At 37.2% G+C, this 26515-nt stretch overlaps 1 protein-coding gene across 4 annotated transcripts in view; it reads right to left on the reverse strand.

Annotated features, from left to right (window-relative positions):
- The window catches only part of LOC136039177 (uncharacterized), a 92769-nt gene that overhangs the window by 23203 nt on the left and 43051 nt on the right, over nucleotides 1-26515 (reverse strand). For all 4 annotated transcript variants that reach the window (XR_010620387.1, XR_010620388.1, XM_065722695.1 and 1 more), the window contains exons 5-6: nucleotides 20368-20623; nucleotides 1523-1647 (exon numbers count right to left, since the gene is read on the reverse strand). Coding sequence is in view for 2 of the 4 variants with exons in the window: in XM_065722695.1 (XP_065578767.1) it covers nucleotides 1523-1647; nucleotides 20368-20623 (381 nt within the window). In the remaining 2 variants the exon portion in view is untranslated. The remainder of the gene's footprint in view (nucleotides 1-1522; nucleotides 1648-20367; nucleotides 20624-26515) is intronic.

A 26515-nucleotide genomic window follows, 5' to 3' on the forward strand; every position in this document is an offset into this window, starting at 1 on the left:
AGGTCCTTCTATTTGGAAATTCCATAGAAAGTACACAAATAGAAAATGCCCTCCATACAGTCATCCATAATTATCTAACTCACCACATTATCAAGCCACCTCAGGCCAACACAGCTACGCACGCTCCTCCTCCATCTCAGTCTATCAAAGCCTCCTGATCCAAAACATTCTCATCGCGTCTGCCAAGCTGATCTTCTTTAGAAAATTCAGAGCTCTGATGTAGATGATCAACTTCTTTGAGATTTTAGCAGATTTCCTTTAAGTCAATAAGTTCATCCTCGACAGTTTAATTCCAAAGAGGCACCCAGTGCTAGTTGGAGTATCTCAAGAAAGCATTTTACCCTCGGTTTTAGTTCTTGTGTTTATCACTAACATGAAGGACCATCTTCCGAATACACCTCACCATTGTGCACCATTATACCCCACACTATTATGCTTATGGTAAAGCGACTCAAATTGCCATTCCAGAGCACGGTGATTGAATTGAATAGCATTCAAAGCTTCAGATTAACGCGACTGAGGACTGAATCCATTATTAAAATACTATTGACAAAACTTGAGTGCAACAAAACTCAATGCAAAGCTTCTGGCTGATCTGGATAAGGACTAAGCTCGTAATTGAAATATAAATAAAACAACTTCACTGACAACTGAAACATATATTTCGATGGAACCAAAAATTCAACTTCAGCCCATAATCGAAAAACAAATGAAACAACTTCACCGACAACTGAAACATATATTTCGATGCGACAAAAAATTCAACTTCAGCCCATAATCGAAAAACAAATGAAACAACTTCACCGACAACTGAAAAATATATGAAACAACTTCAATTCAACGAAAATTTGAAGCTTTACGGAAGTGGTTGAGTAAACCGACAACTGAACCGAACTGGTTGAGTAAACCGACAACTGAACCGAACTGGTTGAGTAAACCGACAACTGAAACACTACAATCGACAACCGAAAATTAAGAAATAAATAAAACCCAAAACGAAAAGAATTAAATAAACAATCATAGCAAACAGAGTCCCCTATCAGAAGAACTGTCCAGACTTATACCCGGCAGAACTCAGCCGAATAGATCTACTCACCAAGGAACTGCTTGTAAAGACCCCCGACTTCAGGGACTACCGCTTTCAATACCATAAAGAGAGCATTTTGGCCATACTGTCAATATGTCAAATAAACTCACAGATGAGCTTATCCCTAAAGAATCCTCTCTTAGTTACTTGAAGAGAATATATGATCAATACTTGGACATAAAAAAAGATAATTGTCACGATTAGCCGCATATAGTCAGGCGATGGCGCGGTGAAATCTGAATAAAAGTATCAGCCCCCACCCTTAAAACGCTAATTAACAACGGTTTAAATCCGGTCTATGACGGAAAACTGATTTATAAGATTTTTAATTACTTAATTTTTTAATAAAAATATATTCTTTTTAAATTAAAAAATTAACCCTTCGCTTCCCTCGCAAATATAAATAACAGGGTAGGTAGGGTGTGTCCATCTTACCTATCATATAGGAGCCGACGACAATTAGCAGCTTTTTGTTCATATTATACTTCTTCTCTGCAATTGCAACTGCAACATCAATAACCTTCTTTTGCAAAGGAAAATTGTAAAAATCGTCACAAAACCTGCAAAGAAAATGGTGATAAATCGTAATTACTGCCCTTTTCACAAACATCAGCTGCCTTTTTAATTATACTGCTAATAAAGCCAATGAACAACAATCTATAAAAAAAAAATATGATTATCGAATTTTCAATTTTAAACTATTTAGAAAACACTTTCAACAAGAGACCTTGAAGGGGGAGGGGGAGCTTTTCCAAAGATATAGCCTATAATATTAGCTCTTTACATTGCAATTCTGATATAAAACTTGTATTAAAGTATAAGGAGCGATTAAAGCGGCTACACTTTTTCGTAAACATGTAAAGGTGTATTTTCAGGCCCTTATTTTCCAGTTTTTTGAGGGCGAATTTCCCTTTTCTGAAAACTTTCTTGAATAATTTCCCATTGTAGTGTCAATACTTTTCTATATTTAATTGCGTTTTTCATATATTTCACAATTATGTTTAATAACTTTCAATTGAAAAGGGAGATTATAAAATTTATCGAAGACTAGTTGAGAAAAATTAATGTCGTTAAATCATATTTATAGCCTTAATTCAAAAGCTCAGCTGAATTTTTAATTATTAATATTATATTAACAGTTGGTAATTACTATATTAGCTTTGAATAAGCAAGTAGAAGTAATTAGATCGGTTGCACCTTCTCGTGTAAACAAAAACGTTATTTGGCTTCCTCAGGATATTTCCTAGAAGAAGTGTCCCCACTAAGATTTTTCCTTTCATTTCCGCAAGTTTTTTGTATAATTTAAAGTAATATTAATAGCTTTTATAAGGGAAATTACAAAATTCGTCTAAAAATAGCAGACGAAAAAAGTGATATCGTTAAATGATTTTTGTATCGTTTTTCAAAAACATATACTGTAATATTAATTCCTATTATTCATAAATAAAATAAATTTAACTTTATTGAGTCATTAGAAGTGACTAAAACGGTGAAGCCTTTTTCTTTAAACGAATTAGCAAAATTTAGCTTCGTCATGATACTTCCTAGAGAGTGTCCCAAATGAAGATTTTTTTTGCAAATATTTACTCAAGTTTTCCGTATAAACTACAGTAATATAATAAGCCCTCCTTTATAGGAGGGTTTCCTCCTTTCTTGCGTCTCTTGCGCTTAGAAGCCATCAATATCATGGCAGGTGAATGAGACACATATAAATTAGCGTCTCTTGTGGCTGTGCTTACGTCTCTTGTGCTTACTAGAAGATAAACATATAATTAGCGTCTCTTGTGGCTGTGCTTACGTCTCTTGTGCTTAGAAGCCATCAATATCATGGCAGGTGAATGAGATACATATAAGTTAGCGTCTCTTGTGGCTGTGCTTACGTCTTTTGTGCTTACTAGAAGAGACACATATAATTAACGTCTCTTGTGGCTGTGCTTACGTCTCTTGTGATTACTAGAAGAGACACATATAATTAACGTCTCTTGTGGCTGTGCTTACGTCTCTTTTGCTTAGACGCCATCAATACCATGGCAGGTGAATGAAATACATATAAATTAGCGTCTCTTGTGGCTGTGCTTACGTCTCTTGTGCTTACTAGAAGCCATCAATATCATGACAGGTGAATGAGACACATATAATTAGCGTCTCTTGTGGCTGTGCTTACGTCTCTTGTGCTTACTAGAAGAGACACATATATTTAACGTCTCTTGTGGCTGTGCTTACGTCTCTTGTGGCTGTGCTTACGTCTCTTTTGCCTAGACGCCATCAATACCATGGCAGGTGAATGAAATACATATAAATTAGCATCTCTTGTGGCTGTGCGTACGTCTCTTGTGCTTAGAAGCCATCAGTATCATGGCAGGTGAATGAAACACATATAAATTAGCGTCTCTTGTGGCTGTGCTTGCGTATCTTGTGCTTACTAGAAGAGACACATATAAATAGCGTCTCATGTGGCTGTGCTTACGTCTCTTGTGCTTAGAAGCCATCAATATCATGGCAGGTGAATGCCATACATATAAATTAGCGTCTCTTGTGGCTGTGCTTACGTCTCTTGTGCTTACTAGAAGAGACACAGATAATTAGCGTCTCTCGTGGCTGTGATTACGTCTCTTGTGCTTAAAAGCCATCAATATCATGGCAAGTGAATGAGATACATATTATTAGCGTATCTTGTGGCTGTGCTTACGTCTCTTGTGCTTACTAGAAGAGACACATATAATTAGCGTCTCTTTTGGCTGTGCTTACGTCTCTTGTGGCTATGGTTACGTCTCTTGTGCTTACTAGAAGAGACACATATAATTAACGTCTCTTGTGGCTGTGCTTACGTCTCTTTTGCTTAGACGCCATCAATACCATGGCAGGTGAATGAAATACATATAAATTAGCATCTCTTGTGGCTGTGCGTACGTCTCTTGTGCTTAGAAGCCATCAGTATCATGGCAGGTGAATGAAACACATAAAAATTAGCGTCTCTTGTGGCTGTGCTTGCTTATCTTGTGCTTACTAGAAGAGACACATATAAATAGCGTCTCATGTGGCTGTGCTTACGTCTCTTGTGCTTAGAAGCCATCAATATCATGGCAGGTGAATGAGATACATATAAGTTAGCGTCTCTTGTGGCTGTGCTTACGTCTTTTGTGCTTACTAGAAGAGACACATATAATTAACGTCTCTTGTGGCTGTGCTTACGTCTCTTGTGATTACTAGAAGAGACACATATAATTAACGTCTCTTGTGGCTGTGCTTACGTCTCTTTTGCTTAGACGCCATCAATACCATGGCAGGTGAATGAAATACATATAAATTAGCGTCTCTTGTGGCTGTGCTTACGTCTCTTGTGCTTACTAGAAGCCATCAATATCATGACAGGTGAATGAGACACATATAATTAGCGTCTCTTGTGGCTGTGCTTACGTCTCTTGTGCTTACTAGAAGAGACACATATAATTAACGTCTCTTGTGGCTGTGCTTACGTCTCTTTTGCTTAGACGCCATCAATACCATGGCAGGTGAATGAAATACATATAAATTAGCATCTCTTGTGGCTGTGCGTACGTCTCTTGTGCTTAGAAGCCATCAGTATCATGGCAGGTGAATGAAACACATATAAATTAGCGTCTCTTGTGGCTGTTCTTGCGTATCTTGTGCTTTCTAGAAGACACACATATAAATAGCGTCTCATGTGGCTGTGCTTACGTCTCTTGTGCTTAGAAGCCATCAATATCATGGTAGGTGAATGCCATACATATAAATTAGCGTCTCTTGTGGCTGTGCTTACATCTCTTGTGTTTACTAGAAGAGATACAGATAATTAGCGTCTCTGGTGGCTGTGATTACGTCTCTTGTGCTTAAAAGCCATCAATATCATGGCAAGTGAATGAGATGCATATTATTAGCGTATCTTGTGGCTGTGCTTACGTCTCTTGTGCTTACTAGAAGAGACACATATAAATAGCGTCTCTTTTGGCTGTGCTTACGTCTCTTGTGGCTATGGTTACGTCTCTTGTCCTTACTAAAAGAGACACATATAATTAGCGTCTCTTGTGGCTGTGCTTACGTCTCTTGGGCTTAGAAGCCATCAATATCATGGCAGGTGAATGAGATACATATAAATTAGCGTCTCTTGTGGCTGTGCTTACGTCTCTTGTGCTTACTAGAAGAGACACATATAATTAGCGTCTCTTGTGGCTGTGCTTACGTCTCTTGAGCTTAGAAGCCATCAATATCATGGCAGGTGAATGAGATACATATAAATTAGCGTCTCTTGTGGCTGTGCTTACGTCTCTTGTACTTAATAGAAGAGACACATATAATTAGCCTCTCTTGTGGCTGTGCTTACGTCTCTTGTGCTTACTAGAAGAGACACATATAATTAGCGTCTCTTGTGGCTGTACTTACGTCTCTTGTGCTTGGATGCCATCAATATCATGGCAGGTGAATGATACATATAAATTAGCGTCTCTTGTGGCTGTGCTTACGTCTCTTGTGCTTACTAGAAGCCATCAATATCATGGCAGGTGAATGAGACACATATAAATTAGCGTCTCTTGTGGCTGTGCTTACGTCTCTTGTGCTTACTAGAAGAGACACATATAATTAACGTCTCTTGTGGCTGTGCTTACGTCTCTTTTGCTTAGACGCCATCAATACCATGGCAGGTGAATGAAATACATATAAATTAGCATCTCTTGTGGCTGTGCGTACGTCTGTTGTGCTTAGAAGCCATCAGTATCATGGCAGGTGAATGAAACACATATAAATTAGCGTCTCTTGTGGCTGTGCTTGCGTATCTTGTGCTTACTAGAAGAGACACATATAAATAGCGTCTCATGTGGCTGTGCTTACGTCTCTTGTGCTTAGAAGCCATCAATATCATGGCAGGTGAATGCCATACATATAAATTAGCGTCTCTTGTGGCTGTGCTTACGTCTCTTGTGCTTACTAGAAGAGACACAGATAATTAGCGTCTCTCGTGGCTGTGATTACGTCTCTTGTGCTTAAAAGCCATCAATATCATGGCAAGTGAATGAGATACATATTATTAGCGTATCTTGTGGCTGTGCTTACGTCTCTTGTGCTTACTAGAAGAGACACATATAATTAGCGTCTCTTGTGGCTGTGCTTACGTCTCTTGGGCTTAGAAGCCATCAATATCATGGCAGGTGAATGAGATACACATAAATTAGCGTCTCTTGTGGCTGTGCTTACGTCTCTTGTGCTTAATAGAAGAGACACATATAATTAGTCTCTCTTGTGGCTGTGCTTACGTTTCTTGTGCTTAGAAGCCATCAATATCATGGCAGGTGAATGAGATACATATAAATTAGCGTCTCTTGTGGCTGTGCTTACGTCTCTTGTGCTTAGTAGAAGAGACACATATCATTAGCGTCTCTTGTGGCTGTGCTTACGTCTCTTGCGCTTAGAAGCAATCAATATCATGGCAGGTGAATACGATAATATAATTAGCGTCTCTTGTGGCTGTGCTTACGTCTCTTGTGCTTACTAGAAGAGACACATATAATTAGCGTCTCTTGTGGCTGTACTTACGTCTCTTGTGCTTGGATGCCATCAATATCATGGCAGGTGAATGATACATATAAATTAGCGTCTCTTGTGGCTGTGCTTACGTCTCTTGTGCTTACTAGAAGCCATCAATATCATGGCAGGTGAATGAGACACATATAAATTAGCGTCTCTTGTGGCTGTGCTTACGTCTCTTGTGCTTACTAGAGGAGACACATATAATTAGCGTCTTTTGTGGCTGTACTTACGTCTCTTGTGCTTAGAAGCCATCAATATCATGACAGGTGAATGAGATACATATAAATTAGCGTCTCTTGTGGCTGTGCTTACGTCCCTTGTGCTTAGAAGCCATCAAGATCATGGTAGGTGAATGAGACACATATAAATTAGCGTCTCTTGTGGCTGTGCTTACGTCTCTTGTGCTTACTAGAAGAGACACATGATTAGCGTCTCTTGTGGCTGTGCTTAAGTCTCTTGCGCTTAGATGCCATCAATATCATGGTAGGTGAATGAGATACATATAAATTAGCGTCTCTTGTGGATGTGCTTACGTCTCTTATGCTTACTAGAAGTCATCAATATCATGGCAGGTGAATGAGACACATATAAATTAGTGTCTCATTTTCTGCTGGCTACTTGTGGGATTTTTAGCTCCTAAGAGAACACTGTATTTTTGGGTCAGCTAAAGCAGGTTTGGCTACCCTAATTGAAAGACTGCATTGGCTTTGATGGAAAGGCTCGCATTTATTCCCGGGCCCTGGAAGCATTCTTTCTCCATATCAACCCAAGTCCCCCCAAGGGAGAGACGGCTAAGAAGTTTCTATAATCATTTAATCTACTACAAAACAGAAAGGGATACGAGTTTTATACAATCCATCGTTTCCAATATTAATCGTCAAATCAACCTTAAACTCTTTTTATCCCTCCTCCTTTAACTTTGACTTACTTAGACATAGATTCTCCTACGCCTGGGGGCACATAGGGCGGTGACGGTTGACCTCCAACTTGGCCGATCTTGTGCCAAAGACCAAAGTTCGTTCAGAGTGGTTCAGAGACTCGTTGCCTCTTTCTCCAGGGATCGACCAAGTGCTATGTTGTCTTCCACTCCTTCGAATGCCACCATAAATGGTGCAGGAGACGTCCTTCACTCATGCTAGTCATCTGTCCCCAATACTTCCATCTTCCCATTCTGATCTCGTCGATCAACAGTGGTTGTTCGTTATCAGCCCTTATCTAGGCATTCGTTACTCTATCGGTCCAATGTACCGCGAGGATTCTACGCAGGCAATTATTCTCGAAGCCAAGTAGTCTTTTCTCAGCATTCTTTGAAAGGCTCCAGAACTCGCATCCATATAAAAGTACAGAGAGTACATTAATCCAAAACAATCGCAACTTCAACTTCTGAGAGTAGTATCTACATCTCCAAATATTCTTCAGCTGAGAAAATGCTCCACCTGCATACGCTATTCGTAGCAAGACTTCTCTATCACAATTCCCATCCTGGGTAATTGTACTACCGAGGTACTTAAATCTTCTGACATCTTCTACATCAGTGCCTTCGTATCGAATCCCAGCTGCAATGGTCGTCACAACTGCGTTTGACATATTTTCATTTTATCAACATTAATCTTCAGGCCCATAGGGGCAACTTTCACTGCTAGTTCATTCGGATTATGTTGAATGTCCTCATGGTAGTGAGCCACGAAAACAATATCGTCAGCAAAACCACAAAGGTGTAGTTGACGCTCAGGGCTTAGTTGTATGCCTCCTCTAAAGTGGCAAGCTCGAAGCACAAAATCTATAAGTATTGCGAATAATATTGAAGATAGTAAACATCCTTGACGTACACCGGACTCGACAGGGAACGCTTTAACCCCATATGTATTTGTATTTTTTTCGCTAGATTTTTCCTTTGAGAACCTTTTTATTTAATTTTGGCTGGTTTTATATTTTGTTTATCTTGTTCTCTTTAGGTTACTTCTTAAGCTTTTTGTTGTTCTGAATTATTAGTATTTTTTTTTTTTTGTGACAAGAAATACATTTCCGTAAATTTTTTTGCGTATCAAAACATTTTGATGCTAAAATTTTTGCGTTATCTTTTTGTTTATCTTGGCTACTCATTGAGTTTTCGTATCTTTTAAAATGTGGTTTTTATTGGATTACTATTATTTTCTATGATAAGAAACACAATGTCGTCATTATTTGTTTATAAAAGCATTCGATTAAATACAATTGTTACGTCATTCCGTGTTTACTTTGATTCGACTTTGAGATTGGGCATTTTTTAAACTTTCCGGATTTATTGCACAATTACTGTTTTCTTTTATATGATCAGAATTGCAATTTCTTTTATAAGGGGGCGATTCAAAGATAAATTTTAGTATAAATCCTACAATGGCAGAAAAAACAGCCGAGGAAGCTGCTCAAAGAGTTAATTCAAAGAGAAATTTTAGTATAAATCCTACAACAGAGGCGCCATTTGGAAGGGGGGGCGGGCAAATACCCACCCCAGATTTTCCAGGGGGCCCAAGCGTCCACCACGAAGGGCCCTTTGCCGGCCATAATAATTACGCTATTTGCTATTAACCATTGTAAACTTTGAAAGTAGGTTAGATATATAATTAAATTCTCAAGTTCTGTCGAATGCCCATTTTCTAGATGATTATATTAATATTATAAATTCTGAATATTTGCAGTAATTCCTCTAAGTTGACAGATTAAAATAGGTCAGTTCCTGGCAAATGTTTCAATATTTATTTCCTTGTTTTAGTGAATATAAGCAACCGTTTTAGATTACTCGAGTCAGTTCTTATTCTGTTTCTGTCCTCGTCTTATGTACATTTACTGTTTCCTATGTGTAAATAAACATTTTTATACTCGAAACATAAACCTTATGAAAGTTACAGACGCTTGATATCCTCTACCGGTCAAACCCCAGATTGTAGGCCAACGCTACCATAAGACTCTAAAGAACATCACAGAGAAAGTCACACTTTACAGAGAGGAGTAAAAGACTTTACACCATTAAGCCTATTGACGTAAGGTATTAATAGACATTAGCAGTAGTTAGTATAAAGTCATCCTAAGGATTGGGATTGGAGTGACAGAATTGTTTGTGATCTTGTTGATTCAATATCTTATTTGTTTGTTATCATGAGTTTGTCAGGAGCTCAAAAGCGGAAATTGGCAGCCTCGGAGAAGGAGAAAGAGGCAGTCTTCTCTGAGTAGATGGATTAAGAAACAGAAACCGTCACCATGTGAACTGGTTCAGCGAGTAAGTGCAAGTTTGGGTTTCAATTTTCTGTGCCACTCACAGTTTTGCGGACTAAAAGAACTGAATTTGGGCGAAAAGGGTTTTCCGTGTTTTTATGGCACTTGGTATCTACCAAGTGACATATAGCAATCGTAAATTCTGTCGGTCTGTCTGTCTGTCCTGGTTTTGCTACTTTAGGCACTTCTAGGTCAGCTAGGACGATGAAATTTGGCAGGCGTATCAGGAACCAGACCAGATTATAGATATCAGGATAGATATGTAATTGACATAACCGGAACGGATCAACTCTCTTTGGGGGTATAATTTTGAAAAATTAAAAAATGAGGTATTTTTAACTTACGAAGGAGTGATCGGATCTTAATTAAATTTGATGTTTTGAGAGATATCGTGTCTGGGCTTCAGTGTACGAAAGTGCAAGAATTAAAAAGCGCCAAATACTTTGTCGTTCTGGTCGACGAAACAAAGGACAACTCGAAGAAAGAGCAGCTCGCCATGCTTCTTAGGTACTTCGACGAAGGAAAAGTAAAAGGAAGACCGATCGGATGCTATCACATGAAGAGCCTGGATGCTGAAAGTCTAGCAAATTTCATTCATGACACAGTGACAAGAATTTGAGTCGATTGGAACTACTGTGTCGCGCAGTGCTACGATGGAGCAAGCGTAATGGGCGGACCATTCTCCGGTGTTCCAGCTCTTTTGAGCGCAAAATCACCACATGCATTCTATATTCATTGCCATCACATAAGCTAAATTTGGTCATTGCAAGCTGCGTTGAATCTGTCGACACTGTTGCTTCTTTTTTCTCACTGGTCCAGACTCTATACACATTCATTTCCAACAGCAACACTCGGCATCAGTTGTTTGTTGAGGCCCAGAAAGCTGCCGAACTGAAAATTCTGGAGCTGGAAAGAAGTGCTGCCACACGATGGTCTTACTAGTATCGATTTATATCAGAGGTTAAACTCTGATATGAATGCATTTTAGCTGTACTGTCTGTTGTAAGCGAGGGAGCTGACGGCAAAGTATGGGCAGAGGCAGCTGGGCTCCAGAAGAAGATGGAATCGTTCCTTGTTATCTTCCAATTGCACTACGTAGAAGCAATTATGTGAGCGACGAACTCGCTATCTCAGCAACTCCAAGCTGTCGACTTGGTTATTTCTCGATCGCGCACCCTGATTCAGGCCACAAGAAGCGAACTCACCGACCTGCGTTCAGACGCTTCATTCGTATCGCTTTTCGAGAAGGCTAAAGATTTTGCGACAGAACTCGGAATCGAAGTACCTGCTGTGAATGAACCCACGACTAGACCCTCCTCTGTTGGTCAGAAAGGACGATCTCGAAGAACTCAAAAGATCACCCAGCATCTGAAACAATTTGTGACAACTTTGACGCTAGGAAAGAATTTCATCGAATCCGGAAATCGGACTATGACTGTGGTGGATGAAATGAAGCGAATTAGTATTTGAAAGAAGGTTCACAGATAGCTTACCAGTGCTGAGTACACTCGAAGCCTTGGATCCAAGCTCAACCAAGTTTATGGACACAGAGCTGCTCGAGCATTTCTCTGCTCTTTATGGCGAGCTGGATATCGACGACATTCTTCTCGAATCTCAAGCTGGTATTGCCAAGCTGAGATGAGGAGAAAAAGCTGGAAAACTTCCTAGATAATGTCGACCATCTTCAGGCATTACCAGTGGCTTACTCAGAAGTAATTAAAGTACTTCGTATTGCTGCCACACTTCCTGTGATAACAGTGAGCAATGAGCGTTTGTTTTCTAGCCTAGAAATAGTGAAAACTACCTGCGGTCTTCAGCAGGAGATGATCGTCTCAGTCACCTCCTTTTGATATTTTGCAGAGAAGGATTTAGTCAAAAATTCGGTCTACGACCAGCTTGTTGACGATTTTGCAAAGATGAAACCTCGGCGGTTCCCCTTGTTACCTTGAGTGTTGTAATATTTTATTATCTTGTTATGTTTTTCCTTTTTGTAAATATATTTGATCTGGAAGATTTCTGCTGAAGGAAAGCCGAGATTTTGGATACAACCCGCAGCATGTAAATGAAGATTACTTTCACCGAGGTATTGTTTACTTAAATAAGAAAGTTTCTCGCTGAGGAATGCCAGCCTGTAGTCTGGTTGGATTTTCCACTTTCAGTTTAATCACTTAACCTCGTTGCTTGTATTCTTCGTTGTTACAATTAATCTTAGAGGTCAGTGTGGCTGAGTTCCACATTCGGTTACAGTACATTTTCAAGCAACACACGGGTGCTGAAAATGCGTTTTTACTCATCTGGGGGCCAGATGAAGTTCATGCCCAGCCCAACATTTGGCCCGAATGGCGCCTCTGTCCTACAATGGCAGAAGAAACAGCCGAAGAAGCGGCTCAAAGAGTTAATGCCAAAAGGCTTGCGGCTAAAAGAGAAGGTAAGAAAAGAAAGCGTGCCGAGGAATCACAAGAACAACGTGAAAACAGGCTTGCGTCTCAAAGAGAAATTACCAAAAAAATCGTACCGAGGAATCACAAGAACAATGTGAAAACAGGCTCGCGGCTCAAAGAGATAATACCAAAAGAAAGCGTGCCGAGGAATCACAAGAACAACGTGAAAACATACTTAAGGCTCAAAGAGAAATTACCAAAAAAATCGTGCCGAGGAATCACAAGAACAACGTTAAAACAGGCTCGCGGCTCAAAGAGATAATGCCAAAAGAAAGCGTGCCGAGGAATCACAAGAGCAACGTAAAAATTATCGCCTGGCATTCTGGTACAGCTTAGTCGATGATTATAGCTTGAGTAGATGTGTTCAAATCGGGACTATGTCTAAAATTTGTCCCTTTCGCAAGACCTCAAAATTTAATGGTGAAACAATGGGAATGTGTTGCGCATCAGGAAAAGTTAAACTTCCTCATCTGGCTGCACTACCAGAGCCATTGAAGACTTTATGACGTTATAGACCGGGAAACCGGGACACAAAGAATATAAATGACGACCGGGACACTCAAAGAGAAATTACAGACCGGGACACAGGGAATATAAGTGACGACCGGGACACTCAAAGAGAAATTACAGACCGAGACATCGGGACACAAATGACGACCGGGACACAGGGAATACGAATGACGACCGGGAAACAGGGACACAACTACAGCGGGGACGCCGGAAGGGCACAGGGGGGATATATAAATGACGACGGGGACACAGGGAATATTCGATTAGCAATCATCATCAACAAAGCTCAAGGGCAATCATCAGAAAAATGCGGTATAGATCTGAATATGGATTGTTTTCCCATGGACAATTATAAGTTGCATGTTCAAGAGTCAATAAACCCGACAATCTATTTATATGCAGAGACAATGGGACAGCGAAGAATGTTGTATTTTCGCAAGTTTTAGGTAGTTAAAAACATGTATATATCTGTCTATATTCACAGGTGGGACACAGTGACACAACTACAATGGCGCGAAACTAATATGGCGCTTAACGAATTACGCGCACGAGGGGGGGGTTTGGGGGGTGCGAAGCGCCCCCACCAATTAGGTGTTTGTGTGAAATACAGCTAGTAAAACTATAAATAAAATGAGGGGTGAAATATTGTCGGAATGATTTCCTGTATCGCTGTGTTGCTCCGGGGTTGTATGGCTGTAGCTTGTTGCGGTGTCGGGTGTCGTGCTTGTTTTGTGTAATATTCGGTGGTAGGATATCGCGATGCTTCTGTGATGAGAGAAGGCCATGTCCGAAGCCCAATAGAAGTTCGTGCCTCCTTGTTTCAAGCGTTGTCAGACCTGACAGAACAAGACATTCTTCATAAGGTAACAGTGTCTCCCCCAAAATCACTCGCAATGCATGCTTTTGTATTCCCTCAAGTTTGTTAGTTTGATCTTTTGTGAGACCAGCATGCCAGACTGAGGCATAGAAAGGCATAGTTTCATGAAAGCATTCCAGAAATAGAACCTTATCTTTAGATTATATCAATACACGATTCCAGACATGAAAGACCGACACAAATTATTCCATATTGCAGGGTTGAGTCGTATACCTCCTCCCCCCATGATGCATGAATGGTACCTGAGGTAAACTTGTTCAAAGTGATTTAAGTAGAAATAACGGACTGGAGAGAAATATAAACACGATTTTTGAAAAAAACTAAAACAAAATGCAGCAAAACATCTTACACAAAAACATCAGTGGCAAGAAAGTTGTGTTGCTGCTTCCCCTCTATTTCAACTGAATTGCAGTTCAAGTAAAAAACAATTCAAACGTAATTCTATCCATTCTCTAATCAAATGTAAGGGTAGCCAAGGCTGTATCCAGGGGAGGGGGCGGGTTTGTATTCCCCTCCCCCAAATTTTTTCCGTCTCATAAAACGCAAGAAAAATGCATCTAAACAAATTTTTGACGAGTTAAAAACATTGAACCCCCCCACCCCCCTCGTACGATATCCTAGATATGGCCTCGATGGTAGCCCTCGTTTAAAATCAGAAATACCACTTTCACCCCTGATACCATTATAGAATCGGTGAAATTCCTATTCCAATTAACTATTGTACGCAGAGAATCCACGAGAAAAAAATGGGGTGCCATTCTCTGGACTGGTGCATTTTGAACCCAATTCTTCAACCTTTAGAACTTGAAGAATATCCTGCTGAGATTTTCCCCTATTCAACATGAACACGAACCAAACTTGCACCTTATTCCGATTGTACCTTATTCTACCTACTATCATATAAACTACCTACTATCATATGGCAACTCCTTCATATACAGAATAATTTCTGTTCATTGTAAGTTTAAATGTTGCTCATTACTTTCAGTTGAAAAAAAGCTTTTTTTTATTTAATTCCAAGAAGAAATTATGATGAAAATTTCTTAAACCTTCTTTGATTTCAAAGCGTATTGGCTAGAGATTACCTGTATCCTTTATTAAAGTTCATCAGGGGTTTTTAATATTGAATTGTTACTAGATTTCATTTCATAATTGAAGTTTGAAATCGAACAAGACAACCATGAAACAAAAAGAAGTGGCAGCAAGTAACCACTGCGGGACCAGCCACCAAGCGATTAACTGGTTACGCAATGATATTAAAACACAAAGGTTGTGTTTCGTGCCACTTCTTCTTAAAAAAAAATAGGGGATTGGAGAATTATTCTTCGCTTTCCTTATTTTTTCTTCTTTGTTTTACTTATTCCAGATTTTGATATAATATATCAGTCTGTTTAAAAATTTACTGAACTTGTCTCCTCCTCCCCCCCAAAACAAATTTCTATATATATGACATTTCTAAATGTATTTGAAAATTAATCTCACTAAGACAATGATACAAATAGTCCAGTCAGAAACCAACGATTAACCTTTGCAATATTATTTATCTTATTTGTTTATTGACTCATTCATTATTATTTAATTTATTTGTTATTTAATTTATTTATTTAATTAATGAAATTTATTGATTTTTTTAAACTGATACATCATTAAAGTTATAATTGATTAACTTATAATGTTTGATACTGATACGCAAAGAACAATTTGTTATTTAGATTTTCTGCTGTTGCGAAAAATTGAAATTTTTCGCTTGAAAATTCAGATGTCATGCTCTCTTTATAAACTCTCCCTTCAGATCACGTAATCTAATTTATTCCCTCTTATAGATGAATGCAACCTACAAACTGTGACTTCCCTACAAATAGACCTGAAACTTCTCACCAAACTGTTGGCCTTAAATACACCTTCCTACATCTCGCACCCCACCCTCGAACCTTAGTATGTCCCCCTCCAATATCCTTGATATCATGGCAGGATTGCGGCAGGATGTAGGAGGGAATAGTCAACATACCAAACTAGATGGGGGTCCCTAAACTAGACTCATTAAGCTTTTTCCTTCTCAGGCCTATGCAGTAATTTACTTTGTAATTTAAAAAATGTAACTTTATTACTCTTTTTATATCACATTCCCTATAATAGTTGGCTATGAAGTTCCATAAAATAGAATAAGCTGGATTTTTTTTTTCAATAAAAGACACAATTCAGTCTTGTCAACGAACAGGTTCAATTATGTTCTCCAACACGATAGAACATGATCTTTTAGATTATCTATAATACAGACCATTGAATTTTTTGTCAAAAAAAAACAAAAAAACTGACCATTCCGAAATCCCGGCTTGTCAATGAAAATGTTCAATTATGTTTTCATTAATTATACAATATGTTCTATTATGTTCTCTATAAAAGAACGCTGTTTTTTTTTTCAAGAGACCGGAGCGTTTCACAATTCGAGCTAGTCAAGAAACATGTTCTAACATGTTCACTATTTTTTTTCAAGAAACCGAGCATTCACAATTCTGGCTAGTCAACAAACATGTCCTATTATGTTCTCTTTAATGATACAACATGTCCTATTACGTTCGCTATAAAAAGAAAACTGTTTTTTTTTTTCAAGAGACCGAGCATTTCACAATTCGAGCTAGTCAACTAACATCTTCTGTTATATTCTCAACAAAAAGAACACTTTTTTCAAGAGACCAAGCATTTAACAATTCTAGCTACTCAATAAACATTTTTTTATCAAGTTATCATTCTAGAAGAACACTAGTTTTTTTCAAGAGACTAAGCATTTCACACTTCAAGCTAGTCAACAAACATGTTCTATTATGTTCTCTTTAGTGATACAACATTTTCTATTATGTTCTCTATAGAAAGAACGCTGCTTTTTTATTTAAGAGACCGAGAACAAACATGTTTTATTACGCTCTCTATACAAAAAAACACTATTTTTTCAGGAGACTGATCAGTTCACGATTCGAGCTAGTCAACAAACATGTTTTATTATGTTCTCTATAAAAAGAACACTTTTTTTTCAAGAGACCGAGCATTTCACAATTCGAGCTAGTCAACAAACATGTTGTATTATGTTCTTTTTAATGATACAACATGTTCTATTATGTTCTTTATAAAAAGAACGCTGTTTTTTTTTTTTACAAGACACCGAGAATTTCAGAATTCGACCCAGTCAACAAACATGTTCTATTATGTTCTCCATAAAAAGAAAACTATATTTTTCACGAGATCGAGCATTTCACAATTCGAGCTAGTCAACAAACATGTTATATTATGTTCTTTTTCATGTTACAACATCATGTTCTATTATGTCCTCTATAAAAAGAACGCTGTTTTTTTTCAAGAGATCGAGCAGTTCACAATTTGAGCTAGTCAACAAACATGTTCTATTATGTTTTTGATAATGATAGATCATGTTCTATTATGCTCTCTATGATTCAGAGCGCCAATTTTTTTGTCAATAAGAGACGTTCTTTATAAAGAACATAATAGAACATGTTGTGCCATTACAGAGAACAAAATAAAACGGGTTAGTTGACCAGCATGAATTGTGAATGCTCGGTCTTTTACTGATAAAAAAATCATTGTTATTTTTACAGAAAACATAGTAAAACTTGTTGTGTCATTATAGAGAATATGTGAACAAACATGTTATATTATGGTCTCTATAATGATTAAATAAAAAAAACTAGTTTTTTTTAACTGAAAGTAAGGAGCAACATTAAAACTTAAAACGAACAGAAATTACTCCGTATATGAAATGGGTTGTCCCCTCCGCAGTCCCTCACTCTTTACGCTAAAGTTTGACTCTTTGCAACAATTCTACTTTTTAAAACAACTAAAAACTTTAGCGTAAAGAGCGTGGGACTTCGGAGGGGACAACCCATTTCCTATACGGAGTAATTTCTGTTCGTTTTAAGTTTTAATGTCGCTCCTTACTTTCAGTTAAAAAAACTAGTTTTTTTTATTTAATTTCTGAACGTTTTTGAATTAATGCATGTTTGATTTTGGCTATCCGCACATAAATTATTGAAATGAAATTAGTATATTAATTTTTTTTTTGGCTAAATGGCTTTCTCTTAGTTTTGATCAGACGATTTTGAGAAATAAGGGGCGGGGAAGGAGGCCTAGCTGCCCTCCAATTTTTCGGTTACTTAAAAAGGCTACTAGAACTTTTAATATTCAACGAACGTTTTTATTAGTAAAAAATATACGTAACTTAAGAATTAACTTACGTAACAAACTTTTATATTCTTATATTTTTATTATGTGTACGAGGGGGTTTGTACCCTCGTTAATACCTCGCTCTTTACACTAAATCGTAAGTTTTATTCCAATTCTTTAAGAATGACCCCTGAATCAAATAGGCCGTAGAATAAATAGTTGAAATCACTAAAAATATTTTAGCATAAAGAGCGAGGTATTTATCTCCTCCTAAATACCTCGCTCTTTATGCTAAAGTATTTTTAGAACCCTTCATATGCGTAATAATCTCTGTTTGTTTTAAATTTCAATGCTATTCCTTACTTTCATTTGAAAAAACGTTTTCATGTTTATTTTTTCATTTTTTTTTTTTTATAGTAATGCTAGAAAATCCTGCGCCCTTTTCATTGAATTTTTTTCCCCATGGCATATTTCTCCAAGGAAAGATCCTCCCACATATCCCCCTCCCTCAACCCTACCCCCAAAACCAAAAAAATCCCCCTGAAAACGTCTGTACACTTCCCAATAACCATTATTATATGTAAACACTGGTTGAAGTTTGTAACTTGCAACCCCTCCCCCAGGGACTGTGGGGGAGTAAGTCATCCCCAAAAACATAGTTATTAAGATTTTCGACTATGCCAAACAAAATGGCTATCTCAAAATTTTGATCCGTTGACTTTGAGAAAAAATGAGCGTGGGAGGGGGCCTAGATGCCCTCCAATTTTTTTGGTCACTTAAAAAGGGCACTAGAACTTTTCATTTCCGTTAGAATGAGCCCTCTTGCGACATTCTAGGACCACTTGGTCGATACGATGACCACTGGAGAAAAAAAAAAAAAAACAAAAAAAAAAAAAAAAAAACAAATAGACACGCACCCGTGATTTGTCTTTTGGCAAAAAATGCAAAATTCCACATTTTTGTAGATAGGAGCTTGAAACTTCTACAGTAGGGTTCTCTGATACGCTGAATCTGATGGTGTCATTTTCGTTAAGATCCTACGACTTTTAGTCATTCCTACCTACGTAGGATGACTAAGATCCTACGACATAGGTGTTTCCCCCTATTTTCCTAAATAAGGCAAATTTTCTCAGGCTCGTAACTTTTGATGGCTAAGACTAAACTTGATGAAACTTATATATTTAAAATCAGCATTAAAATGCAATTCTTTTGATGTAGCTATTTATATCAAAATTCAATTTTTTAGAGTTTTGGTTACTATTGAGCCGGATCGCTCCTTACTACAGTTCGTTACCACGAACTGTTTGATACAACATGTTCTATCATGTTCTCCATAAAAAGAACACTGTGTTATTTTTCAAGAGACCGATTTTTTTTGCAAATCGAGTAGGTCAACAAACATGTTCTATTATACCTTTATAATGATAGAACATACTCTATTATGCTCTCAGAAATACAAGTATAAAAGAGACCGAGCATTTCCCAATTCGAGCTAGACAAAAAATATGTTTTGTTATGTTTTCTATAAAAAGAACATTATTTTTTTTCAAGAGAACCGAGCATTTCACATTTCGAGCTAGTCAACAAACATGTTCTATTATGTCCTCTTTAATGATACAGCATGTTCTATTACATTTTCTATAAAACAACGCTGGTTTTTTTTTCAAGAGACCGAACATTTCACAATTCGAGTTAGTCAACAAACATGTTCTATTATATTCTCTATAGAAAGAACGCTAGTTTTTTTTTCTACAGACAGAGCATTTCACAATTTGAACTAATCAATAAACATGTTATATTATGTTCTCTTTAATGATACAACATGTTCTATTCTGTTCTCTATAAAAAGAACGCTTTTTTTTTAGGGACAGAGCATTTCACAGTTCGAGCCAGTCAACAAACATGTTCTATTTTGTTTTTCATAATGATAGATCATGTTCTATTATGCTCTCTATGATACAGAACGCCAAATTTTTTTTTATCAATAAGAGATGTTCTTTTATAGAGAACATAATAAACAGCTCAGTTGACTAGCACATGCTCGGTCTTTTACTGATAAAAAATCATCGTTATTTTAACAGATAACATAGTAAAACATATTGTGTCATTATAGAGAACATTCTCTATAATGATACAACATATTCTATTATGTTCTCTATAAAAAGAACACTGAGTTATTTTTCAAAAGACCGAGTTTTTTTTGCGAATCGAGCAGGTCAACAAACATGTTCTAATAGGTTTTTTACAATGATAGAACATACTCTATTATGCTCTCAGAAATACAAAACGCAAAATTCTCAATCAATAAAAAACTGAGCGTTTAACAATTGGAGCTTGTTAACAAACATGTTCTAATATGTTCTCTATAATGATACAACATGTTCTATAATGTTCTCTATAAAAAGAACACTGCATTTTCTATAAGAAAAAAAACTCAGCCATTGTATCGCAATGTTTGATTAAAACAATCATTAGATTCTTACGTTGTATCGAGGTAGACAGCCTCAATTGGTTCTTCTCTCAAAATACTGATTTTTTCCATCTCTTCACATGCCCGAAAATCCCCAGTATGTAGAATACGTCGTCCCGTTGGCAATTTAAAAAGAAACATCACAGCACCGGGACAGTGGTTGGATTCCAAAGCAGTGACATCGATGTTGTCAAGAGTAATTGTTTGATTCAAGTCGATGATTCGAACAGAGGCCGGACTGAGGCCCAACTTCAGAATGGCTAATTTACCTTTTAAAATAATTATTTTAACTCCATTAGAAAAAAAGGGCAAAAAATTAAAACAGCGTTGTGTAACATCTGTTGTCTCCTCCGTTTGCCACTCATTATACTTTATTATATACCATTTGCATGGTAAACCCCACCACATTTAACATCAATTTATTGCTCTCAGACATGCTGATTATATTAGCACCATTCTTAGATTATTTGTCGTAAAATAAGGAGTGATTACCATAACAGCCCTTTAGTTATATGATAATTATCATTTTAAAAAATTCCACAAAAGAAACATTTCTCGAAGAAAAGTCAAGAACTACATTAAACAGAAAATACCCAGAATTAAAGTCAAATAATTTTTCAAGCGTAAAACTGCCAAAAATCACCATCAATAAATAAATGAAACCTAAAATGAGCAGAAATTACAATAACCGAGTCAAACTCAAAACGAGCAGAAACTAAAATGAGTTGGATTGATGCTCCCCCCATGCCTTTTAAAGACCATAATATAATTTGCACTTAACTGAATACGGTCCTTGCTTGAAATTCCTCTTCCTCTATTATTTATCGAAAGTATAACAGTTCAAAATAGGGATGAAACCTATTAATCGACAGTGAATAGATATAAATTTTTTTAACTGGATATTTCGAACACATATACAGTGTTCATCATCAGCAGTAAAACTAAAAGACATGAATAAAAATAAACAAAATTTATACCCAATAAACTAATTACATATAGTTGTTTGCTCTTATTTTTTTCAATGCTACAGCGGAAGCCAATCTCCTTGACCCTTTTCGGTTCCGGTTTATCAGATTTATCTGACAAATCAGGTGGACAGAGGTCATAGCTCTTAGGTGAGGTAAGTCACTTTTATATCATGCCACTTTAATATCAGTTTAAAAATCCTCACAGTCAAGCTGTGTGTTACAATCAGTCACTAATAATAGAAAATATCAACTATTATCAGTCTTTTAGATTAATTGGGTCTGCTCGCACCAAGGCATACTGTGCATAGATAACGGCATAAATTAACTTACATTTAATTAATACATTAGTTAATATATTGATTTAATAATTAATTAAAACATTTAAAACTTCCTCTTTATCATTGAAATTAAATTACGGAACAACTCATACTTTTTTGTCCATAAACAAAATAAGAATCAGGAATTAAAGGATTATAGAAACAAATTTGTTTCTGGATTAGAAAATTAATATACAGATTTAACAACAGGATTATTTTCTGTTATTCATCTATCCCTCCAAAATTACAAATAATCAAACAGTTCGTGATAAAAAAAACTGTAGCAAGGAGCGACCCGGCTCAATAGTAACCAGAACTCTAAAAAACAGAGTTTTGATATCAATAGTTACATCAAAAGAATCGCATTTTAATACTGATTTTAAATATATAAGTTCCATCAAGTTTAAACTTACCCATCAATAGTTATGAGCCTGAGAAAATTTGCCTTATTTTAGAAAATAGGGGAAAACACCCCCTACTAATCCTAAAGTCTTAACGAAAATCACACCATCAGATTCAGCGTATCAGAGAACACTACTGTAGCTGCTTCAAGCTCCTATCTACAAAATGTGGAATTTTGTATTTTTTTGCAAGAAGACAGATCACGGATGCGTGTTTATTGCTTTTTTTTCCAGGGGTCATTCTATTGATCCAGTGGTCCTAGAATGTTGCGAGAGGGCTCTTTCTAACGGAAATTAAAAGTTCTAGTGCCCTTTTTAAGTGACCAAAAATTGGAGGGCACCTAGGCTCCCTCCCACGCACATTCCCCCCCAAAGTAACCGGATCAAAATTTTAGATAGCCATTCTGTTCAGCTTAGTCGAAAACCTAATATCTATATCTTTGGGGACGACTTGATACCCCGCATTCCCCCGGGGGAGGGGCAAGGCTTTGATTTGTCCATCAAAGCCTTTTTTTATCAGTCAGAAGTAGACAGAGCCTAAATAAATAAATAAACGGTCAAATTAATTGTCATCTGAGTTTACTATAGGCTCACATCTCAAATAAAAAAAAAAAAAAAAAAATATAAAATACCATCTTACAACATTCACATTTCGGCTAAAAAATAAAGTGAAATATTATTTTTTATGTACTTATGGTTTTTTTCAATTAACTACATTAGGGTACATGTGGGTTACACTAGAACTTTCAATTTTCAATTTAATGAGCTGTTTGCGAAGTTTCTGTGACAACTTTTTCCATACGAAATGCCGTGGTGGAAAAAATAAGGAAGAATAAATAATACAATGTGCCCACTTCGCTTTTTACTTTGGTTACCTTTTGGTTAGTTTAACATCCAGCACAAAAAGCTCTCTAAGTTTCAACTTCAAGCCATACCTAAGGTATTGCCGATGCGCCCTTTTGACAGCCTACATCCACACAGCATTCTTTGATTCTTTTCAACTTCCCCTTCAATATTCCCTGAACTTTTCACCTTCATATCATTAGCCTTAGTTGTAGTAGTAATCACAGTAGTTTAGAAGTAGTAGGAGGGGTGCTAGTAGTAATAGATGGATTAATAGTGCCAACAGTAGGTAGTACTTGTGTTAGTAGCAATAGTAGCATGATCATACTGTCTTTTGGTCAGTTAACACCCCCCTCACTAAGCCCTAAAAGTTTCAAATTAATATAATAAGCTTTTCCTATGATGTTGTCGATATGCCTTTTTGATAACCTGCATATCCAAGGTGTGTTTTAATTTACTTCAACTCCCCCCTTGACGTTTCCCCGAACTTTCCCCTTAAAACTCTTAGCCTAAGTAGCAGTTGCAACAGAAGCAATAGTTGAAATAGCAATATTAGTAGTAGCGTAAACTTATTGCCTTTTGGTTAATTGATCTTCCCTCTAAGCATTCTCTGAAAGTTCCAATTTAATACCCTAAGCTACTCCTGAGGTACCCCCTTTTTAAAATCTCTTTGCACATAGTATACTACTACTACTACTAATAACTCACTGCAGCACCAAGCCGCCTGAGGCCAACACAGCTACGCACGCTCCTCCTCCAACCTAATCTATTTAAAGCCTCCCTCTTTACACCCTCCCATGAAGTTCCCATTTCCTTTAAATCTTTATTTATGGCATCCTCCCAACCCAGACAAGGACGACCTGCTTTCCGTGTAGCCCCAGACGGTTGGCCAAAAAGGACAATCTTTGGTAATCTGTCATCCTTCATCCGTAGAATGTGGCCTAGCCATCTCAACCTTTCTTTCATTATAGCCCTAGAAAGCGGGATTGAAGCACACTTTTCTTACAACCTACTGTTTGAAATACGGTCAGTCAGCCGGGTACCCAACACAATCCGAAGGCAATTTCTCTGGAAAACATCTAGTAAATTTTCATCTGCTTTTCGGAGTGCCCATGCTTCAGAGTCATATTTGACCACTGTCATCACTGTAGCTTCCAATATTCTAATCTTGGTTTGTAGACTTATCTTTCTATTCTTCCAAACTTTTTTTTAACTGTGAAAAGACACCCTGAGCCTTAGCTATTCTACTTTTAACATCTTCACTGCTCCCACCATCTTTACTAATAATACTACCAAGGTAACTGAAGCTCCCAACCTGATCAATCTTTTCGTTACCTAATGTCACCTGTTCATCTTCACTTATTCCTAGCCTTAGTGACTTAGTCTTCTTAACATTAATTTTCAAGCCTATTTTAGCACCCTGAACTCGCAAAACCTCCAAAAATTCATTCATTTTGCTCACACTTTCATCTAATATGCATAAATCATCAGCATAATCTAAGTCCAGGAGCGTTCTTCCTCCCCATTTGATTCCATGGTCTCCAATTTCCTTTCCTGTGGTCCTTAAGACGAAGTCCATCAAAGTGATCCATATAAAGGGGGATAGAACACAACCCTGCTTAACTCCTGATTTAATACAAAACCAGTTGCTAACCTCATTTCCTACCTTAACCGCAGCAGTATTATTCTCGTACATAGCACAAATCACTTTAATGTATTTTCTGGTATACCATATAACGATAAGACCTTTGTTAACGCTCTTCTATCAACAGAATCGAAAGCTTGCTCATAATCGATAAAACTGAGGACCAAAGGTGTTTGACAACGAAGGGACTTCTCAATTATTAACCTAAGAGTGAAAACATGGTCGACACATCCTCTACCTTTTCTAAAACCGCATTGTTCTTCCCTTTAAAAACTTTGTCTACAGCATGTCTCAGTCTAAAAAGTATCATATTACTCAGTAATTTGCTACCTACAGAGACCAGACTAATGCCTCGATAATTACGACACTCACTCTTGTCACCTTTCTTATACAGTGGTTTAATTAAGGTTTTCCTAAAATCATTGGGTACTTCCCCTTTTTCAAAAATCATGTTCATAATATTCAGTAGCTTATTCCTAACCTCAGAGGCACCATATTTAAGAAACTCATTAATCATACTATCAGGACCTGGGGCCTTATTATTTTTTAATCCTTTTAGTACTGTCGCTAATTCTTCCTCACTAAACAAATCTTCCTTCACATCCAAGGTATCACAAACTTTTTCATTTTCATCTATATCTTTTCCTGCAACTGTATCTCGGTTTAGTACATTCTCGAAATATTCCACCCATCTTTCTATAACTTTTTCCTTATCACTAATTGTGGCCCCATTTCTATCTTTAACTGGGACTAGTCCGGATTGGCTACTCCCTTTCAATTTATTAACATGCCAGTATAATATTATACTATTATGCCGTCTAGCCGCATCTTCCAGCTCCTCAGCAATTTTATCCATGGCCTCCACTTCACATCTCCTTAGTTCATATTTTAATGCTTTCTCCACTTTCTTTACTATCCTTTTGTTTTCATACGACCTATCACTCAGATAATTCTTATACAAACCCCTTCTACTCTCAATTAAACCTAAAGGTTTTTCACTAATATTCCTAGTTGCAGTCTTAGCACTCTTCCCTAGGACACCATCAGCAACTTCACAAATTGTTTTTCTGAAAATATTCCATCCATCTTCCACATTGTAAAATTTTAAACTCTCAAGTTTAGTTTTCAACTGTTCCTGGAAGTTTTTTCTCAAATTTTCATCCTGGAGTCTACCAACATCATAACTTTCCGGGAGGGAGTTACCCTTCCGAAATTTCAGCTTTAAATTAACCTTAGACACAACTAGATGGTGATCTTTACTTTTAACATCAAAAACAGCACTCCTATACACCCTAGTATCTTGTATTGATCCTGCTAGTCTTCTGTTTACAATAACATAATCAATAAGGTTTTCTGTCTTACCATCACGTGAATACCATGTCAACTTATGGGCCATTTTGTGACCAAACACCGTATTGGTTATAACTAGGTTGTTATACCTACAAAATTGCAAAAGCCTATAGCCTTTACTGTTTTCTTTTCCAACACCAAATTTACCTAGGCTAGGATACCATCTATACCTATTTCTACCAACATGGGCATTAAAATCTCCAAGCAAAAACACCATATTTCTACCTGGTACCCTGTCTATTTGCTCCTGTAACTGTAAGTAAAATTCATCTGAGTCACTAGTATCTCCATCAGTTGGTTCAACGGGGGCATATACTACTATAACTGATACCCTGAACTTTTTAGTCATAAAATGAGCAATTAGTATTCTATTATTAGTACCTTCCCAGCCTAAACAAGACTTAGCAGCTTCCTTATTCATCATGAGCCCTACTCCCTGTCTATGTACCCCATCCTTTCTGCCTGAGTAAACAAATTCTATGTCACCTAATTTCATGCTTCCTACCCCTGGGATACGAGTTTCTGAAACTCCTAATAAATCCAGTTCAAACAGTCTGAATTCGTCAGTCAAAATGTTGATGCTATATTCATTTTTTAACGTCGTAACATTCCAAGTTCCAATTTTCATGTTCTTTAA

This window comes from Artemia franciscana, chromosome 19 (assembly GCF_032884065.1).
Source record: "Artemia franciscana chromosome 19, ASM3288406v1, whole genome shotgun sequence".
Taxonomy (NCBI): domain Eukaryota; kingdom Metazoa; phylum Arthropoda; class Branchiopoda; order Anostraca; family Artemiidae; genus Artemia; species Artemia franciscana.